General features: G+C 43.6%; 1 protein-coding gene across 2 annotated transcripts in view; it reads left to right on the top strand.

Annotated features, from left to right (window-relative positions):
- Pip4k2a (phosphatidylinositol-5-phosphate 4-kinase type 2 alpha) overlaps positions 1 to 16151 on the top strand; it is a 155118-nt gene that overhangs the window by 94862 nt on the left and 44105 nt on the right. Inside the window, exon 3 of one of the 2 annotated variants that reach the window (XM_050152693.1) lies at positions 889 to 985. The exons of the other annotated variant lie outside the window; for it this stretch is intronic. Within the exon in view, the coding sequence (XP_050008650.1) occupies positions 889 to 985 (97 nt within the window). The remainder of the gene's footprint in view (positions 1 to 888; positions 986 to 16151) is intronic. 2 annotated transcript variants of the gene reach the window in all.

Here is a 16151-nt window from a genome sequence, read left to right as displayed (position 1 = left end):
CCAGAGACGTCTGGCTGACCCCAGAGCAGGGAGAGACAGTGGTACAGTGAACATGGTTGGTGGACTGAACTGGGCCATGGTGGGGGCAGGGGGGAGAGTGAGATGAGAGAGGAAGGCAAGAGAGATAGAGATAGAGAGAGAGAGAGAGAGAGAGAGAGAGAGAGAGATAGAGACAGAGACAGAGATAGAGATAGAGATAGAGAGAGAGATAGAGAGAGTGAGAGGGAGTTTGTGTGTGTGTGTTTGTGTGTGTGTGTGTGTGCAAGGACCAAGAGAGCTAGATCACGAGAGCACATGGCCAAAATGGCAGGGTTATATGGAAATGGAAAACTGGGGACAGGAAGCCATGATCTGGAGAAGTTTAGGGTAGGGTGGAGTGGAAGAGCTGAGGGGAGCCACAGGTACTGAGTGAGCATGGAGGCCATGTGCGCTTCAGTGTGCTGTCAGGCAGCGCCCTTAGCCATTTGTCCTGAGTTTCTTTTGGACATGTGGATTTGGAATGTGGGTCTTGGGTGTCTGGCCAGCTTGTTTGATGGCTGCTTCCACAGTAAGGTTGACACTGCTTCCCCTTTTCACTGCCATTTTGTCTGCTCTTCCTTCACACCCCATTCCATACTGTCCCTCCCACCCCTCGCCTTAGAGAGTGGCTGGCATTGTCAGCCAGGATGAAGAGTAACACAGTCTCAGTGTGAGACAGACAGCATTGTCAGTCTGTCCCCTCGGTCTGTCAGATTTGGTTGGGTTGTACCTGGTCCTGTGGAGTCCATCTGTGCTTGCTGTGGGCAGTGAATTCTCGCCCTCCCTACTATGCACAGACCCGAGGGGGCATCGGGAAGTCTGCTAACCTCCTGTCTGTCTGAGCCTCATTCCACAGTGTGACCGTTGCAGGGAAAACATGCCGAGCCATTTCAAATTTAAGGAATACTGCCCGATGGTCTTCCGGAATCTTCGGGAGAGGTTCGGAATCGATGACCAAGATTTCCAGGTGAGCTGTTTTTGTGATATGGGTTTGCTCTATCAAATAGGGCTTGTGTTTCAGTTCTCATGAGAGAGTTTGCATGCACAGTTTCAGTGATCATTCTGAAGTTAGGCATAATGGAAGTTTTTAAGGATTCTACATGGTTTGATTTCAGTGAGATGTCTATAGGAAAAGACATGGATTTTCTGTGCAAAGAGACAGAGCACTTAGCTCTGTGAACACTGTCACTTCTAGATGCAAGTTTCTGTCAGCCACACTCTAGGGTGGGGTGTGTCATCAGCCCATGCAAGCGTGTAGGCGTGTGTTTAATTCATGCTTCTCTATTTTGGCAGAGGCCACTTAGGAACCTTTGGGATTGTGTTCTTGCTAATTTGCAGGGTTGCAGGTTGGCAAACTGTCTCCTTCCACATGATTCTCATCGGGCTTTGCTTTGTACCTCACAGTGCTGCACTGTAGGGGCCATGGCCCTCTTGTCACCTGCAGGAACCTGCCAGCCTGCCGACTGATGGTGTGCCTTCCTTTCTACTGACTGTGTGCTAACAGGCTCTCACTTCTCTCCCTGCATGCGCACAGTCTCAATTGTGACTTTAACATGTGATGTGGGTTTTTTAGTAGTGGCTGCTCCCTGGTCAGGTTTGTAAAAGAAGGCCTGCTGCTCTCTTAGCCCTTCCATTGCTGTGATAAGACACCATGACCGCGGTTATTTTGGGGGGGGGATTACAGTTTCAGAGGTTGAGTCCATGACCATCATAGCAAGGAGCTTGGCAGAAGTCAGGCATGGTGCCGGAGCCGTAGATAAGAGCTCACATCCTGAGACACAAGCATGAAGCCGAGGGAACTAACCGGAACCTCAAAGCCTACCCCTCAAGACGCACCTCCTGCTAATCTTTCTCAAACAGTTTCACCAACTTCAACCAAGTATTCAGATACGTGAGCCTGTGAGGGCCGTTCTCATTTCAAACTCTGCACCTCTCATTGAGTCCCGAGCCTCTTGTGGTCAGCAGAGCCATAAGTGCTAAGGGTTTTGTTTGTTTGGTTGTTTTAAAGCAGAAATCTAAGTTCTAACTTGTCGTAAGCCTTCTCAAATAAACAAATACTTTCTCTAACTTGCTTGAAACTTAAAGCCTGCATCAAGCGCCACGTTATCAGTCCAGGTGATCTAACAAGGACAGTATTGCCACAGCTTGCTCCATGGTTTCTCTTGAATACACTCATTCAGGCAAACTCTGCTTGCCTAACTTACCTTCTTAAAGATTCAGTTCCCAATCCCACCCATCGTTGTTAAACGTTTCTAAGAATTTCTGCCATGCTTCATTGTAGCAGCCTTTTTAAAAAAAAATTCATCTATTTTTAGTATTTATTTATTTATTTATTTATTTATTTATTATGTATACAATATTCTATCTGTGTGTATGTCTGCAGACCAGAAGAGGGCACCAGACCTCATTACAGATGGTTGTGAGCCACCATGTGGTTGCCGGGAATCGAACTCAGAACCTTTGGAAGAGCAGGCAATGCTCTTAACCACTGAGCCATCTCTCCAGCCCCTATATATTGTTTTTTGTTTTGATTTTTGTTTTTATTGATTTCTATTGAGTTCTACATTTTTCTTTGCTCCCCTCCCTGCTGCTCCCCTCCCCTTCAACCTTCTCCCAAGGTCCTCATGCTCCCAATTTACTCAGGAAATCATTTTTTAAACATTTTCCCATATAGATTAGATCCATGTATATCTCTCTTAGAGTCCTCATTGTTGTCTAGGTTCACTGGGACTGTGATTTGTACGCTGGTTTTCTTTGCTATATATTTTTAAACCACTTATGAGTGAGTACATGTGATAATTGTCTTTCTGGGGCTGGGTTACCCCACTCAAAATGATGTTTCCTAGCTCCATCCATTTTCCTGCAAAATTCAAGATGTCATTATTTTTTCGGCTGTGTAGTACTCCATTGTGTAAATGTACCACATTTTCTTTATCCATTCTTCTGTTGAGGGGCATTTAGATTGTTTCCAGGTTCTGGCTATGGCAAACAATGCTTCTATGAACATAGTTGAACACATGTACTTGTGGCACGGTTGAGCATCCTTTGGATATATACCCAAAAGTGGTATTACTGGGTCTTGAGGAAGATTGTTTCCTAATTTTCTGAGAAATCGCCATACTGACATCCAGAGGGGAATGCTCCCACCAGCAATGCAGGAGTGATCCCTTTTCCTCACAACCTCTTCAGCATAAGTTGTCATCAGTGTTTTTGATCTTGGCCATTCTTACAGGTATAAGATGGAATCTCAGAGTTGTTTTGATTTTCATTTCTCTGATGACTAAGGATGTTGAGCATTTCCTTAAGTGTCTTTCAGCCATTTTAGATTTCTCTGTTGAGAGTTCTCTGTTTAGGTCTGTACTCCATTTTTTTAATTGTATTATTCTTTTGATGACCAATTTCTTGAGTTCTTTGTATATTTTGGAGATCAAACCTCTGTCTGATGTTGGGTTGATGAAGATCTTTTCCCATTCTATAGGCTGTCATTTTGTCTTGTTGACCATGACCTTTGCTTTACAGAAACTTCTCAGTTTCAGGAGGTCCAGTTTATTAATTGTTTCTCTCAGTGTCTGTGCTGCTGGGGTTATATTTAGGAAGTGGTTCCCTGTGCCAATGTGTTCAAGTGTACTTCCCAATTTCTCTTCTATGAGGTTCAGTGTGGCTGGCTTTATGCTGAGGTCTTTGATCCATTTTGACTTGAGTTTTGTACATAGTGATAGATATGGGTCTATTTTCATTCTTCTACATGTTGATATCTGGTTATGCCAGTACCATTTGTTAAATATGCTTTCTTTTTTCCATTTTCTATTGTTTGCTTCTTTGTCAAAAATCAGGTGTTCAAAGGTGTGTGGATTAATTTCTTGGTCTCTGATTGGTTTCATTGGTCCTCCTGTCTGTTTTTATGCCAATATCAGACTGTTTTCAGTACTGTAACTCTGTAGTAGAGTTTGGTTTTTTGTTTTTTTTTTTTTGGTTTTTTTTTTTTTTTGGTTTTTCGAGACNCTCCCGAGTGCTGGGATTAAAGGCGTGCGCCACCACCGCCCGGCTCTGTAGTAGAGTTTGAAGTCAGGGATTGTGATGCCTCCAGAAATTCTTTTATCTTATAGGATTGTTTTGACTATCCTGGGCATTTTGCTTTTCCATATGAAGTTGAGTACTGTTCTTTCAAGGTCTGTGAAGAATTTTGCTGGGATTTTGATGGGCATTGCATTGAATCTGTAGATTGCTTTCAGTAAGATTGCCATTTTTTACTATGTTAATTCTATCGACGCAAGAGCACGGGAGATCTTTCTACTTTCTGGTGTCTTTTTCAATTTCTTTCTTCAAAGATTTAAAGTTCTTGTCATACAAGTCTTCCACTTGTTTGGTTAGAGTTACTCCAAGATATTTTATGCTATTTGTAGCTATTGTGAGGATGATGTTTCTCTGATTTTTTTCTCAGCCCATTTATCATCTGTGTGTAGGAGGGCTACTGATTTTTTTTCTTGTACCTTCTACATTACTGAAAGTGTTTATGAGTTGTAGAAGTTCCTTGGTAGATTTTTGGGGTTGCTTATGTAAACTATCATATCATCAGCAAATAATGAGAGTTTGACTTCTTTTCCAATTTGTATACCCTTGAGCTCCTTTTGGTGTCTTGTTGCTCTAGCTATGACCTCAAGAACCCTATTGAATAGATATGGAGAGAGTGGACAAACTTGTTCCTGATTTCAGTGGGATCACTGGGAGTTTCTTTTCATTTAATTTGGTGTGGCTGTTGTCTTGCTGTATACTGCCTTTATGTTTAGGTATGTTCCTTGTATCCCTGATCTCTCCAAGACCTTTATCATAAAAGAATGTTGTCTTTTGTTGAAAGCTTTTTTGGCATCTAATGAGATGATCATGTAGTTTTTACTTTTCAGTTTGTTTATATGGTGGATTACGTTGACAGATTTTCATATGTTGAACCATCCCTGTATCTCTGGGATGAAGCTGACTTGATCATGGTGGATGAGGGTTCTGATGTGTTATTGGATTAGATTTGCCAATATTTTATTTAGTATTTTTGCATCAATGTTCATGAGTGAGACTGGTTTGTAAATCTCTTTCTTAGTAATGTCTTTATGTGGTTTGGGTATCAGGGCAATTGTAGCCTCATAAGAGTTTGGCAATGTTCCTTCTGTTTCTATTGTATGGAACAATTTGAGGAATATTGGTATTAATTCTTCTTCAAAAGTCTTGTAGAATTCTGAGCTGAAACCATCTGATCCTGGGCTTTTATTGGTTGGGAGACTTTTGATGACTGTTTCTATTTCTTCAGCAGTTATAGGTCTGTTTAATTTGCTTATCTGGTCTTGATTTAATTTTGGTAAGTAGTATGTATCCAGAAAATTGTCCATTTCCTTTAAGTTTTCCAATTTTGTGGAGTACAGGTTTTCAAAATATGACCTGATGATTCTCTGTATTTCCTCTGTGTCTGTTGTTATGTCCCCCTTTTCATTTCTGATTTTGTTAATTTGGATATTCTCTCTCTGCCTTTTGGTTAACTTATGTAAATGTTTGTCTATTTTGTTGATTTTTCTCAAAGAGTCAACTCTTTGACTCATTGATTCTTTGTATTATTTACTTTGTTTCTATTTTGTTGATTTCAGTTCTTAATTTGATTATTTCCTGCTGTCTAGTTCTCTTAGGTGAGTTTGCTTCTTTTTGTTTTAAAGTTTTCAAATGTTCTGTTAATTCACTAGTGTGGGATTTTTCCAGGTTCTTTATATAGGCACTTAGTGCTATGAACTTTCCTCTTAACACTGCTTTCATTGTGTCCCATAAATTTGGGTATGTTGTGTGGTCATTTTCATTGAATTTTAGGAAGTCTTTAATTTCTTCCTTGACCCATTGATAATTCAGTAATTCAGGTGAGCATTGTTTAATTTCTATCTGTTTGTGGGCTTTCTGGAATTAATATTGCTGTTGAATTCTAGCTTGAAGCCATAGTAATCCGATAGGGTACATAGGTTATTCCTTTTTTTTTTTTAATCTTCTGAGGTCTGTTTTGTTACTGTGTATGTGGTGAATTTTTGAGAAGGTTCCATGAGGTGCTGAGAAGAAGGTATATTCTTTTATGTTTTGATGGAATATTCTATAGAAGTCTCTTAAGTCCATTTGAGTCATAACATCTGTTAGTTCCCTTATTTCTCTAGTCATTATTTTTTGTCCAACTGACCTGTTCAGTGGTGAGAGAGGGGTGTTGAAGTCTCCCACTATTAGTGTATGGGGTTTAATCTGTGATTTAAGCTTTAGAAATGTTTCTTTTACATATGAGGGTGTCCTTTTATTTGGGGCACAGATGTTCAGTATTGAGATTTCCTCTTGATGGATTTTTCCTGTGACCAATATGAAATGTCCTTTTTTGTCTCTTTTGATTGATTTTAGTTTGAAGTCTATTTTGTTAGATATTAGGACAGCTACACCCGCTCTGACCTAGGGCTCTAGCTCAGTTCTGCTTCTGTAGAGTTCACTGCCTCAGGCCTGCTGTCTTCATCTGTATTTTATATCCCAGACTCAGCCTCTCCTCATCCTCCCCTTTGAGTCCCCCTCCCCCATTACCTTCCTTCCACCCTTCAATTCCCTCCTCTTCTGCCTCCATCTAGGAAAGGGCAGGTCTCCTATGAGTATTGATAATACATGGCATATCAAGTTGCAATAATACTTCTCCATATATTAAGGCTGGACAAGGTGACCCAGTATTAGAGGCAGGGTCCCAGAAGCAAGTAAAAGAGTTGGAGACAGCCCTTGTTCCTGCTGCTAGAAGTTTCATAAGAGGTCCAAGCTACACAACTGTAACATATATTCAGAGTGCCTAGGTCAGTCCCATGCAGCCTCCCTGATTGTCCGTTCAGTCTCTGTGAGCCCCTATGAGCCCAGGTTAGTTGATTGTGTGAGCCTTCCCATGGTGTCCTTAACCCTTCTGGCTCCTATACTCTTTTCTTATCCTCCTCCACAGGAATCCCAAACTCTGCCTAATGTTTGGCTGTGGGTATTTGTAGCAGGGTTTCTTTTGGATCCAACCAGCTCCCAAATCTTGACAGAGACTTATTATTAGTTGTGAATGCTCGGCCTTAGCTTAGGCTCGTTTCTTGCTTGCTTTTATGTCTTAATTTAACCTGTTTCTCGTCATCTATATTTTGCATTGGGGTTGCTTATGTAAACTATCATATCATCAGCAAATAATGAGAGTTTGACTTCTTCTTTTCTGATTCCCATTGATCTCCTTTTGATGTCTTATTGCTTTAGTTAGGACCTCAAGAACTATATTGAGTAGATATGGAACCTTGTCTTGTACCTGATTTCAGTGGGATTACTGGGAGTTTGTCTCCATTTAGTTTGATGTTGGCTGTTGGCTTAGAACTCACACAGTCTCATCAGCCCCCAGGAGCTCCAGCAGCTGGGGATCAAGCCTTCCACACATGAGCCTTCCTGGGACATTTCACATCCAAAGCCCACAACCACCTAACATACATAGACAAGTGTGTGTGTGTGTGTGTGTGTGTGTGTGTGTATGTGTGTGTGTGTGTACACGCATGCATGGTAATTTCAGATTCAATCTGACTACAGTACCTTAGTATGTGTTTAATTTTATGATCGGTTTGTGATGTGCTCAGACTGAGTCACAGTTTTCTGATTATTATAGGTCCATGTGGTCCCCTATGCCTGCTTTCTTTCTAGATTCTTTTAAAGATAACTACTTTTTCTGTATTTCTCATACCTCAAGCCATGGCCTCTGCCATTCTGATTTCACTCAAGCTATTTGACTTTACATGTATCTATCTGTGCTCCTGAACATCAGATTCTATCTAAACATCCCAGACGTCTCCCCTACTCAGTAGTTCTGGGACTATAATCCTGTGCCATCCCGCCTGGTTTAATGCACTCAGGACAGAACCATAGCTTCATGCCTGTTAGGCAAGCACTCTACCAACTGAGCTACAGCCTTGGTTTTGAAGCCAGGGTCTAGACATTCTTGGGATACAGATGAAAGAATAAAGCAGTTGAAAGATGTTTAATTCGCTCTGAGAAAAATCTGCAGCCTCCTTGCTGGCCTTGCAGGGTATTGGGACCTCTAAAACAGTCCTGTGAAGTCAGATGGAAGCTCCGGTCTGCTTGTGAGCTTCAGAGAGGACTGCCCACCAAAAACCAAGAAGTTGCCCAGGATGGAGCCTGCACTGTTCAACCTAAATACAGGGCACAGTTGAAACCGAGCCCTCTTGTTCATTGTGTTGGATAATACCAGGTTTTGTTTTCCCCCACTGCGCCTCCTGAATTAGAATCCCTCATTATTCACGTTTGATGCCCTTTCTTCTTTGTGTCTGCAACAGAGAATTCTAATTTTAAAAATAATTCATTTTAAAGGCTAACATTTTCAACTTCTGATGTTCTTGTTTTAAGTGTCAAGCTCTTAAGTTGGAGAACTCCCCAGTTCACTAAACTTAGGGAGTGGGGGGATCCCACCAATACATCTGGGATGTCAACTCTGTTGAATGAAGATGTTTTCAGTATACATTTCTCAAGCTGACTTCAAACTGTGAAGAAGAAACTGTAGTCTTGATTACTGCCCACCTTTCTGGGGTACCCTTGAGAGTTCTGGAAGAAAGAGAGAGGAGCAGGGGCATTTATGCAGTGCAAACCAAATGGGTAGAGAGGGACCCGTGGGAGACACAGATGGGGAATGGCCACACACATGGAGAGTGTGGCAACAGCTCTGAATGCCTCACCCTTATTCTGCATCTAGCAAGCAGGTCTGTGGTTCTTGTGCAGGAGAGGAGAAATGTTACAAAGTCTGTTTTTGGTTTTAGTGTGTGTGTGTGTGTGTGTGTGTGTGTGTGTGTGTGTGTATATATATATATATATATATATATATATATAAAATTTGAATGAATGCATGTGTGTATACATATATGCATGTGCACAAACATGCAGAAGGCAGAAACTGATATCTGATATCGTTCTTAATTGATAACTACTTTATGCAGGGTCTCTCACTGAATCTGTAGCTCATTGGCTGCCCCAGGAACCCCGTCTCCACCTTTTGAGTGCCGAGACTACAGTGGGCTACTGTACCCATCTGGCTTTATGTGATTCTATAGAGCCTAACTTGGATGACAAGTACTCTATCTACCAAGCCATTCCCCAGCCTCTGAAACCTGGGAGTGGGCTGGTAAATAATTTTTAAGAGATTTATTTTTGTTTATGTATATTTATGTATGCCATATGAGTGCAGGTATCCATGGAGGACAGAAAAGGGCATCAGGTATCTAAAAGCTGGAGCTCCAGCCCTTGTGATCCACCCTGCATGAGTGGAAAGAGCAGCCAAGGGCACTTGGAACTCCAGACCATCTCTCCAGTCCTCCTCTTACCCCATACATACCTTTTAAAGGTAGTGTAATGGTTCGTGAGAGGTAAGAAAATGGGAGGCTAGGAGAATCCCAGTGTTTACAGAGGAAAAGAGAACCAAGTCATTTGTCACTGACAGAGAACAGCTTCACACAAAGAAAGTCAAACAGAAAAGTCAGGGCCAATAGCCAGTGAGAGAAAAGGGATAGCACCAAAGAGGAGCTGCTGCCCAGCAACTCAGAGAACAGGTCATGTGGGTCTCGGGGAAATTTGGAGCTTAATGTAAGAGATGGGAAGTGAAATTGAGTTTCTGACCTGTGGCTTTGGAGAAGACCATGAAGTGTCCACAAGAGACTACGAACCACTCAGCTGAGTGCCCTTGGTGGTACTCATAGGAGTGAACAGGGGAGGCACAGCTCCAGGAAGCGTGAGCACGGGAGTCCTTATGGGTTCAGTCTCTTGACAGCCACATTGACAGTGTCCCCACCCGAAGGTGTGTGCTGCAGTTTTAACTCTTGCCTCTTCACTCCTGGGTGATTGGCTTTGCCCAGCTGGCCCTTGCAGTTTCTTCTCACAGGATAATCACATTCTACATCGCACGGGGCCCTGGATGGTGACTCTAACTGTGCATGGAGGCCCTTGGGCTAAAACACGCAGGACTTCCGTCTCAGGTGCTCAGCGCTCTGAGAGTAGCACGCACCCCACAGCCAATCTGCACCTGATTTAGGGATTTTTTGCTTCCTCTTTGAGAGCCCAGAATATGATTCTCCCTATCACAGCCCACCTCACCCCCACTCCCACGATCTAGCCCAGGCTTCCTGTTGGCCTGTGTTTCCTTCCCTGAGCCTGTTTGAGCTGTTCCTCACTGTGTATAGCCCAGGCTAATTATTAGTCAGAATTAGTCGTACCTTGGGTATGGGGTAAACACAGTGTTTGCTTTTCACGATCCTCGGGTGCTGGTGTCTGGTATTTCTGTCTCCAAAGTCAAGTGCCACCCTGGGAGTTTACAATGCTGCTCTGCCGATGCTCTGTGAAGCTCCTGCACCTCCGTTCTGCAGTCTGTTAGACTCCATTGCTGTCCTCCTCTTTCCCGAGAGTTGTTTCATTATTGATGAACATTAAATGTGCTTTGCTCCCCTCTAAAGTGAAAGCCAATCTGTGCTTAGGAGCCCAGTTCAGACTTTCTTTGAAACTCCCCAAGAGCTTAACACAGGGCTTTGAACACAGTATGCATTTAATGACTCCTTGATGCTCACGGCTAGCATGTTGGTCTTTAACTGTGTGATGATGTCAGAAGACCACCTGTGCTTGCTCACGTATGTCCAGGGTAATCCCAGAATATAGCCTTTCCGGGCCGTGATCACATTGTCCTCCTGGGCTGTGGAGTTTGAGGCCTGTAGTCATGACCCTGAGTCATCCACAGAATTGGGATTGGTTTCCAGGCTTCAGGTCCATGAAACAGGTCTCCTGCATTGGGGGAGAGCATTTCCTGGGAATTGGTAGATCTGCATGAGCCTTGGGTCTTCCGTGGCTGATGCTGTGACCCTCCACAGTGTGTCTCCCTGTGTTACCTGTGAAATGAGAGAGGATGTGGTGCATGAGGTGGGGACTCACTGGCAGAAGCAGGTCTCAGGATCAGAGCTTGTCCCAGCTTCACTCTCTTTCCTGTCCGTCATGCCCGCCCACCACTCTCTCCTGCTGCCTCCATGTCCTGCATGATGCCCCAGGTGACCGTGCAGGCCTCAAGCCCTTCCTACTCGAGTTGTTCCCGTGAGGTGTTTGTCACGGTGACCTAAACTGTAACTAATACATGTTCTTTAATATTGACAGACTCTCCTAGGGAGCTAATGACTTCCCACATCTGAGCTTGGCAGGATTGATTTTCCAAGTGTTCTTCCTTCTGACTAGCATTAAAAAATGTTTCATATGTGATCTTAACATTTTTTTACATTATTTATTTTGTGTGTATATTATGAGAAAGAGTGGGTTGAGGTGCCACAGTACCCAAATGGAAGTCAGAGGACAACTTACAGTTCTTCCTTCTACAGTGTGAACCTGGGTATCCCTCTCAGGTCATCTGTCAGGCTTGGTGACAAGCACCTTTACCCACTGAGCCATCCTGCTTCATATGGGACTTTTCCTAGAATATACAGGCTACCGACGAGGAGGAAAACTACAAAAATATATGCAAATATGAGACTAGGTCAAGAGACTTAAGTGTGATAATACTTGGTATTTTTTAAAAAGGTACTGGAGAAAGTAACAGTTACTAAAACTGGATGTTTTATGAGAACTATAAAGAATTGGTGATTGGAATGAGCTCATTAAATTGACCTTTATGCTTTCTCCTCCTTCTGGAGGCTCCACTAATCCTGAGCCTCCCACTGTGGAGGTCAACATCTTCAGTGCCCACTGTTGGAAGAGGCAGCACTCTTAATCCTTTTCTGAAGGGAAAGGATAGTAGATTTCCAATTATAAATGCAGAAAAGCCATTGAAGGGGCACTTCTCTCATTATCTCGCTTTGTTTCCTGTTGAGGGCTGCTAGAGCCCCTGAGCTTCAAAGGCAGCTGTTGAGGTTGAGACAGGATATCAGATAGCACGAGACCAGAAGCATGTCTATGGAAGAGTGAGCTTACATACCAAATTGTGTGCTTGGTTTTAAAAGGGATGACATCATTAAGTAGTCTCAGAGCACAATCAGCTTTGTCTTAGAACTTCAGCTTAAGTCCAAACATCCATTTTATGCTTAGCTCCAGCCAGCCCAGGAGCAGCCCGAGAAGCAACATCTGCTACCTGTGATGTGTCCCCTGCAATTATGGCTAGGCACTAAAATGAGCTGAGATCCGCTATAGTGCCCCTTGCGCAGCCTGAGTCAGCATAGTGTCTGTCGCTTGCAGAACTGTGTGGTCAGTGGCCTCACGCAGGGATGCCTGTGTTTCCACGCATTGGAGACAGTGTGTGGGTCGCTTGCGGCACCTTTGTACTGTGTGAAATGTCTGGAACAGCAAATGTACCACCACACAAAGTTCTCAGGTGAGAGCCAGAGAAAGGAATCAAAGCGGAAATGGGTACAGAATGCTAAAACTGCTCTAAAAGGATATGGCAGTAGCTGCACGGCTTTGTAAACACACTAAACCTTCTGAGTTGTGTGCTTTTGGTTAGTGGTATGGTCTGTGAGTTGTTTCTAAACAAAACTACTGAAAAAGAATGTTTAGGGGCTATCAGGATGACTCAGTGGATAAAGGCATCTGGTGCCAAGCCTGATGATCTGAGTTCAATTCCCAAAACCCATGTGATAGAAGAAAGAAATTACAAGTGATCATGTGACTCTCACAGGGTCTCTCACACACACACAAATAAATTATGTGTTTACATAAAGAAACAAAAGGATGTTTAGGGGCACAGGAGATATGGCTCAGTAGGTGTAGTGTTTGGCATGAAAACATGAGGACCTGAGTTCAGGTCCCAAGCACCCACATAAAAACAACGTGCTTCAGTAACTCAAGCGCAGCAGAGGAAGACAAAGGAGCTGCTGGGGCGGGCTGGTCAGCCAGCCTAGCCGGACTGATGGGCTAGCTCCAGGTTCAGGGAAAGACTGTCTCTCAAAAAAAGACGCGTAGACCATCAACCTCTGGCCTACATACATGTACACACGTATATACACAAACACGTGCATACACACAGACACATGCAGGCATACACATACACACAAGCAAAATTGATTTCTTTTTGAAAATAAACTCAGAGTTTGAAATTAGTGTATATTTGATATTTCTCAATATTGATTTTTGTCTGCCTTTTTCTTGGGACAAGGTATATCTACTTATGACAACTTTTAAAGGATTATAGAATTTATGAAAATTCTTCTATAATTTTCAAATGTATAGAAGAAAAGCTATAGCCAATGAATATAGCATGTTTTGTATTTTGTTTACATTTATCCATTTTTTATTTCATAAGTTAATGGTAAATCAATGGCCATTTCCCAAATTTCTGGCAATTAACAGTACCAATTCATCCTGATTAATAATTACAAGAGGAAGTAGGAAGCTGGGAGTCCATTCAGTTGAGCTGTCACAGGAGTAGAGGCCATTGCTGTTGGGCTGTGTCACGGGAGCGGGAGCCATTGCTGTTGGGCTGTGATTGTCATTGCACTGGCTTTTGTTGCAGACCTCTTTTGTCCTGCTCCATGTCCCCCTGCCTCCATCTTTAGCCATTAGTTTGAGAAGATTCTGAACTGTAAGCAGAGTTCAAGGAGAGAAGGAGAACCTTGTGGGGGAGAGTTGTGTCAGCTTTCCTGGAGAGGTGGCAATAAATTATTTTCCAACAGCAAACCAAACAGTTACCGAGTCCAGCCTGGTGAAGCCCTGAAGGTTTTAGTGCCCCTTCAGGAGCATGCCTTACCCAGAAACAGCTGCGTCCCTGACAACTGCCAAGAGCTGCGTGAATGGAGTCCCATCCCTTCCTCCACCCCTTCGTCAACCCTCCACTCCGATAGATTCTAGCTGGCACTTCCCAAGTCCAGGCAGTGCAGGATTACTGACAATTGCGATAGGGTGTAGGCGGAAACAAGTGCCCGAGATCTCTGGTGAGGGTATCCGGTGAGGGTCTACGATCCCTCTCCACCCCCTTCCCTGCAGGAGCTCCAGTAGCCCAACTTGTCACCGTCTTGTTTGGGAGTCACAGCTGCTCCGACTAAAGTGGTAATGGCAATGCTGTGCCCACAGTGTCTCCCAACAGCTGGGGATTTTCAGCTTGAAGTGGTTCCCTGAAGTGGTTTGAATTCTCTGATAGAAACCCGTTGTAGGGAGGGGAATGTAGCAGATAATCCTGTCACTTCTGAACTGATCTGTGCAGAACCCTAGACTTAGAATTTAAATAATGTCAACCTTATCTCAGAGCGAATACCTGTCCACACTTGTCCACAGAGAGGAATTTGGGCTTTCGGAGCAGCAGATCTCTCCACACCTGGACTGGGTCTGTGGGTGGTTTTGTCTGACCTTTTCCTGAAAACACATAAGTGGATACAATTCCTGAAAAGTAAGTGTTTGACTTCAGGGAAAGGAGATAATGAAGATTAGAAGAACCCCGAAGTGGCACTTTTCAGCCTTGATTGGATCTGATCTGAGACAGTCTTTCTTTTCTCATCCGTTAATTAAAATAAGGTTTTTTTTAATGCCTCTGTTGGCCTTTCTTCTTCCAAACTTGCCCATTCCATCTTCTTCCTCCGTGTCTGTTTCTGAACTTAATATTGTGGAGTGCAAGCTACAAGTCCTGGGTGCCTTCCCAGTGCAAAAAAAAAAAAAAAAAAAAATTCCTCTCTTGGTATTTTCTGCTAGGGAAGCTTTTCAGCAAAGGAAGACAGAGCGGGACAGATAGAAGCCAGTGATGGAAAGAGAATTAAAATTCCCCAACGGTCCTAGCCTATGTGAATTAATTAAGATAGGCATGATAAAGTAGGCCACATGACGAGAAACACATGAAGAAGTCGTAAGGTTGGCACTGCCACTATACCCACAGGACTCATAGGAAATAAACCTATGCATCCTTCAGTCCCATCCTCTTACTGCATAAATCAGCTCCCAGGTGCAACACCACAGGACTCTGCTCCTCCTAGAGTGTGTCCCCCAGTCACTCAAGTGCCTCAGCTCCTGTCTGCAGAGAAGACAGCTCCTACTCCTGCCTCCTCCAGGTGCTGTTCAGCAAAGACCTACCTCTGAATGAACCAAGACTTTGTGCACAGGTTTATAAAAACATACGTGAAGTAGTCAGGGTGGCTTCAACACTATGACTGCTGCTGCTATTCTCCAACTCGGCAAGATTGAAAACCTGGGAACATGTTTGGTTTTGTGCCAGCTGGTTGACACTCTAAATTGATATTAGAAGGAAGGTGTTTGTCACCATGGAAAAGTCAACATGAACTGTCCCATTCAAATGGCTGCACACACTGGAGCCTGAGGCCTCCTACATGCGGAGGAGTGTGTTCCTAAGAACTCAGATGAGCCTTTGCTGGCACCCTCTGGGTCTGTGTTCTTATCTCTAGGTTGAGGGTGTTGGAAGTCACTAAAGCTGCTTCCGACTCTGATGTTTCTATGGTGAGAAAGAGCCCTCAGAGCACCTATAGGTCAGCGCTAGGTTCTGTTTCCCACAAGCCTTCCTGGCCTTTCTCCTGTCCAAGCCTCCTGTATCAGTGCTGGTGTTCATTTTCCTTTGCAACAGAACAAGGACCCCAAGCTGTTCCATATTCCATTTCATTAGATCACAGGCTTTGAATAGAGCCCTTCCCTTAGTGCAGATACCTCCTGAACACATCTGGATCTGTAAAGTGTGCCTTATATGGCCTTGTGAGTGTTTGTCATCTTCCCTTAAATGGTGGCCTAAATGTCCTAATCACACCGAGACTATGGTGGCCTTATAATCTCCTGACTAGAATCTCCTTGGGAAACATGCTCTGAGCTCTTCTGTAATCTGTACCCCCAATCTTTACTTAAGCCCAGAGCCATATCTTAGTGTATTTTGGTTTGGGTTGGTTTTGATTTGGTGTGCATGCCTGTGTGTAGGAGTGCCTACAGGTGTGTGGGTGTATGTGTGTCGGGATTTATGTACGGTGGAAGCTAGAACTTGATGTCTGCTCTCTTCCTCAGTCACTCCTGACAGGCTCTCTGGCTGAAACCAGCTAGTCCGCTAGCCTAGCTAGCCAGCTTGCTGCAGAAACCCTGGGTCTCGCCTCTGAGAACCTGGATTACATGCACGTCAGTTCCCATAC

The sequence above is a fragment of the Alexandromys fortis genome, unplaced genomic scaffold (genome assembly GCF_014885135.2).
Source record: "Alexandromys fortis isolate MF-2015 unplaced genomic scaffold, M_Fortis_MF-2015_v1.1 scaffold_54, whole genome shotgun sequence".
NCBI classification, from domain to species: domain Eukaryota; kingdom Metazoa; phylum Chordata; class Mammalia; order Rodentia; family Cricetidae; genus Alexandromys; species Alexandromys fortis.
This window is presented reverse-complemented; position numbering and strand designations above follow the sequence as displayed.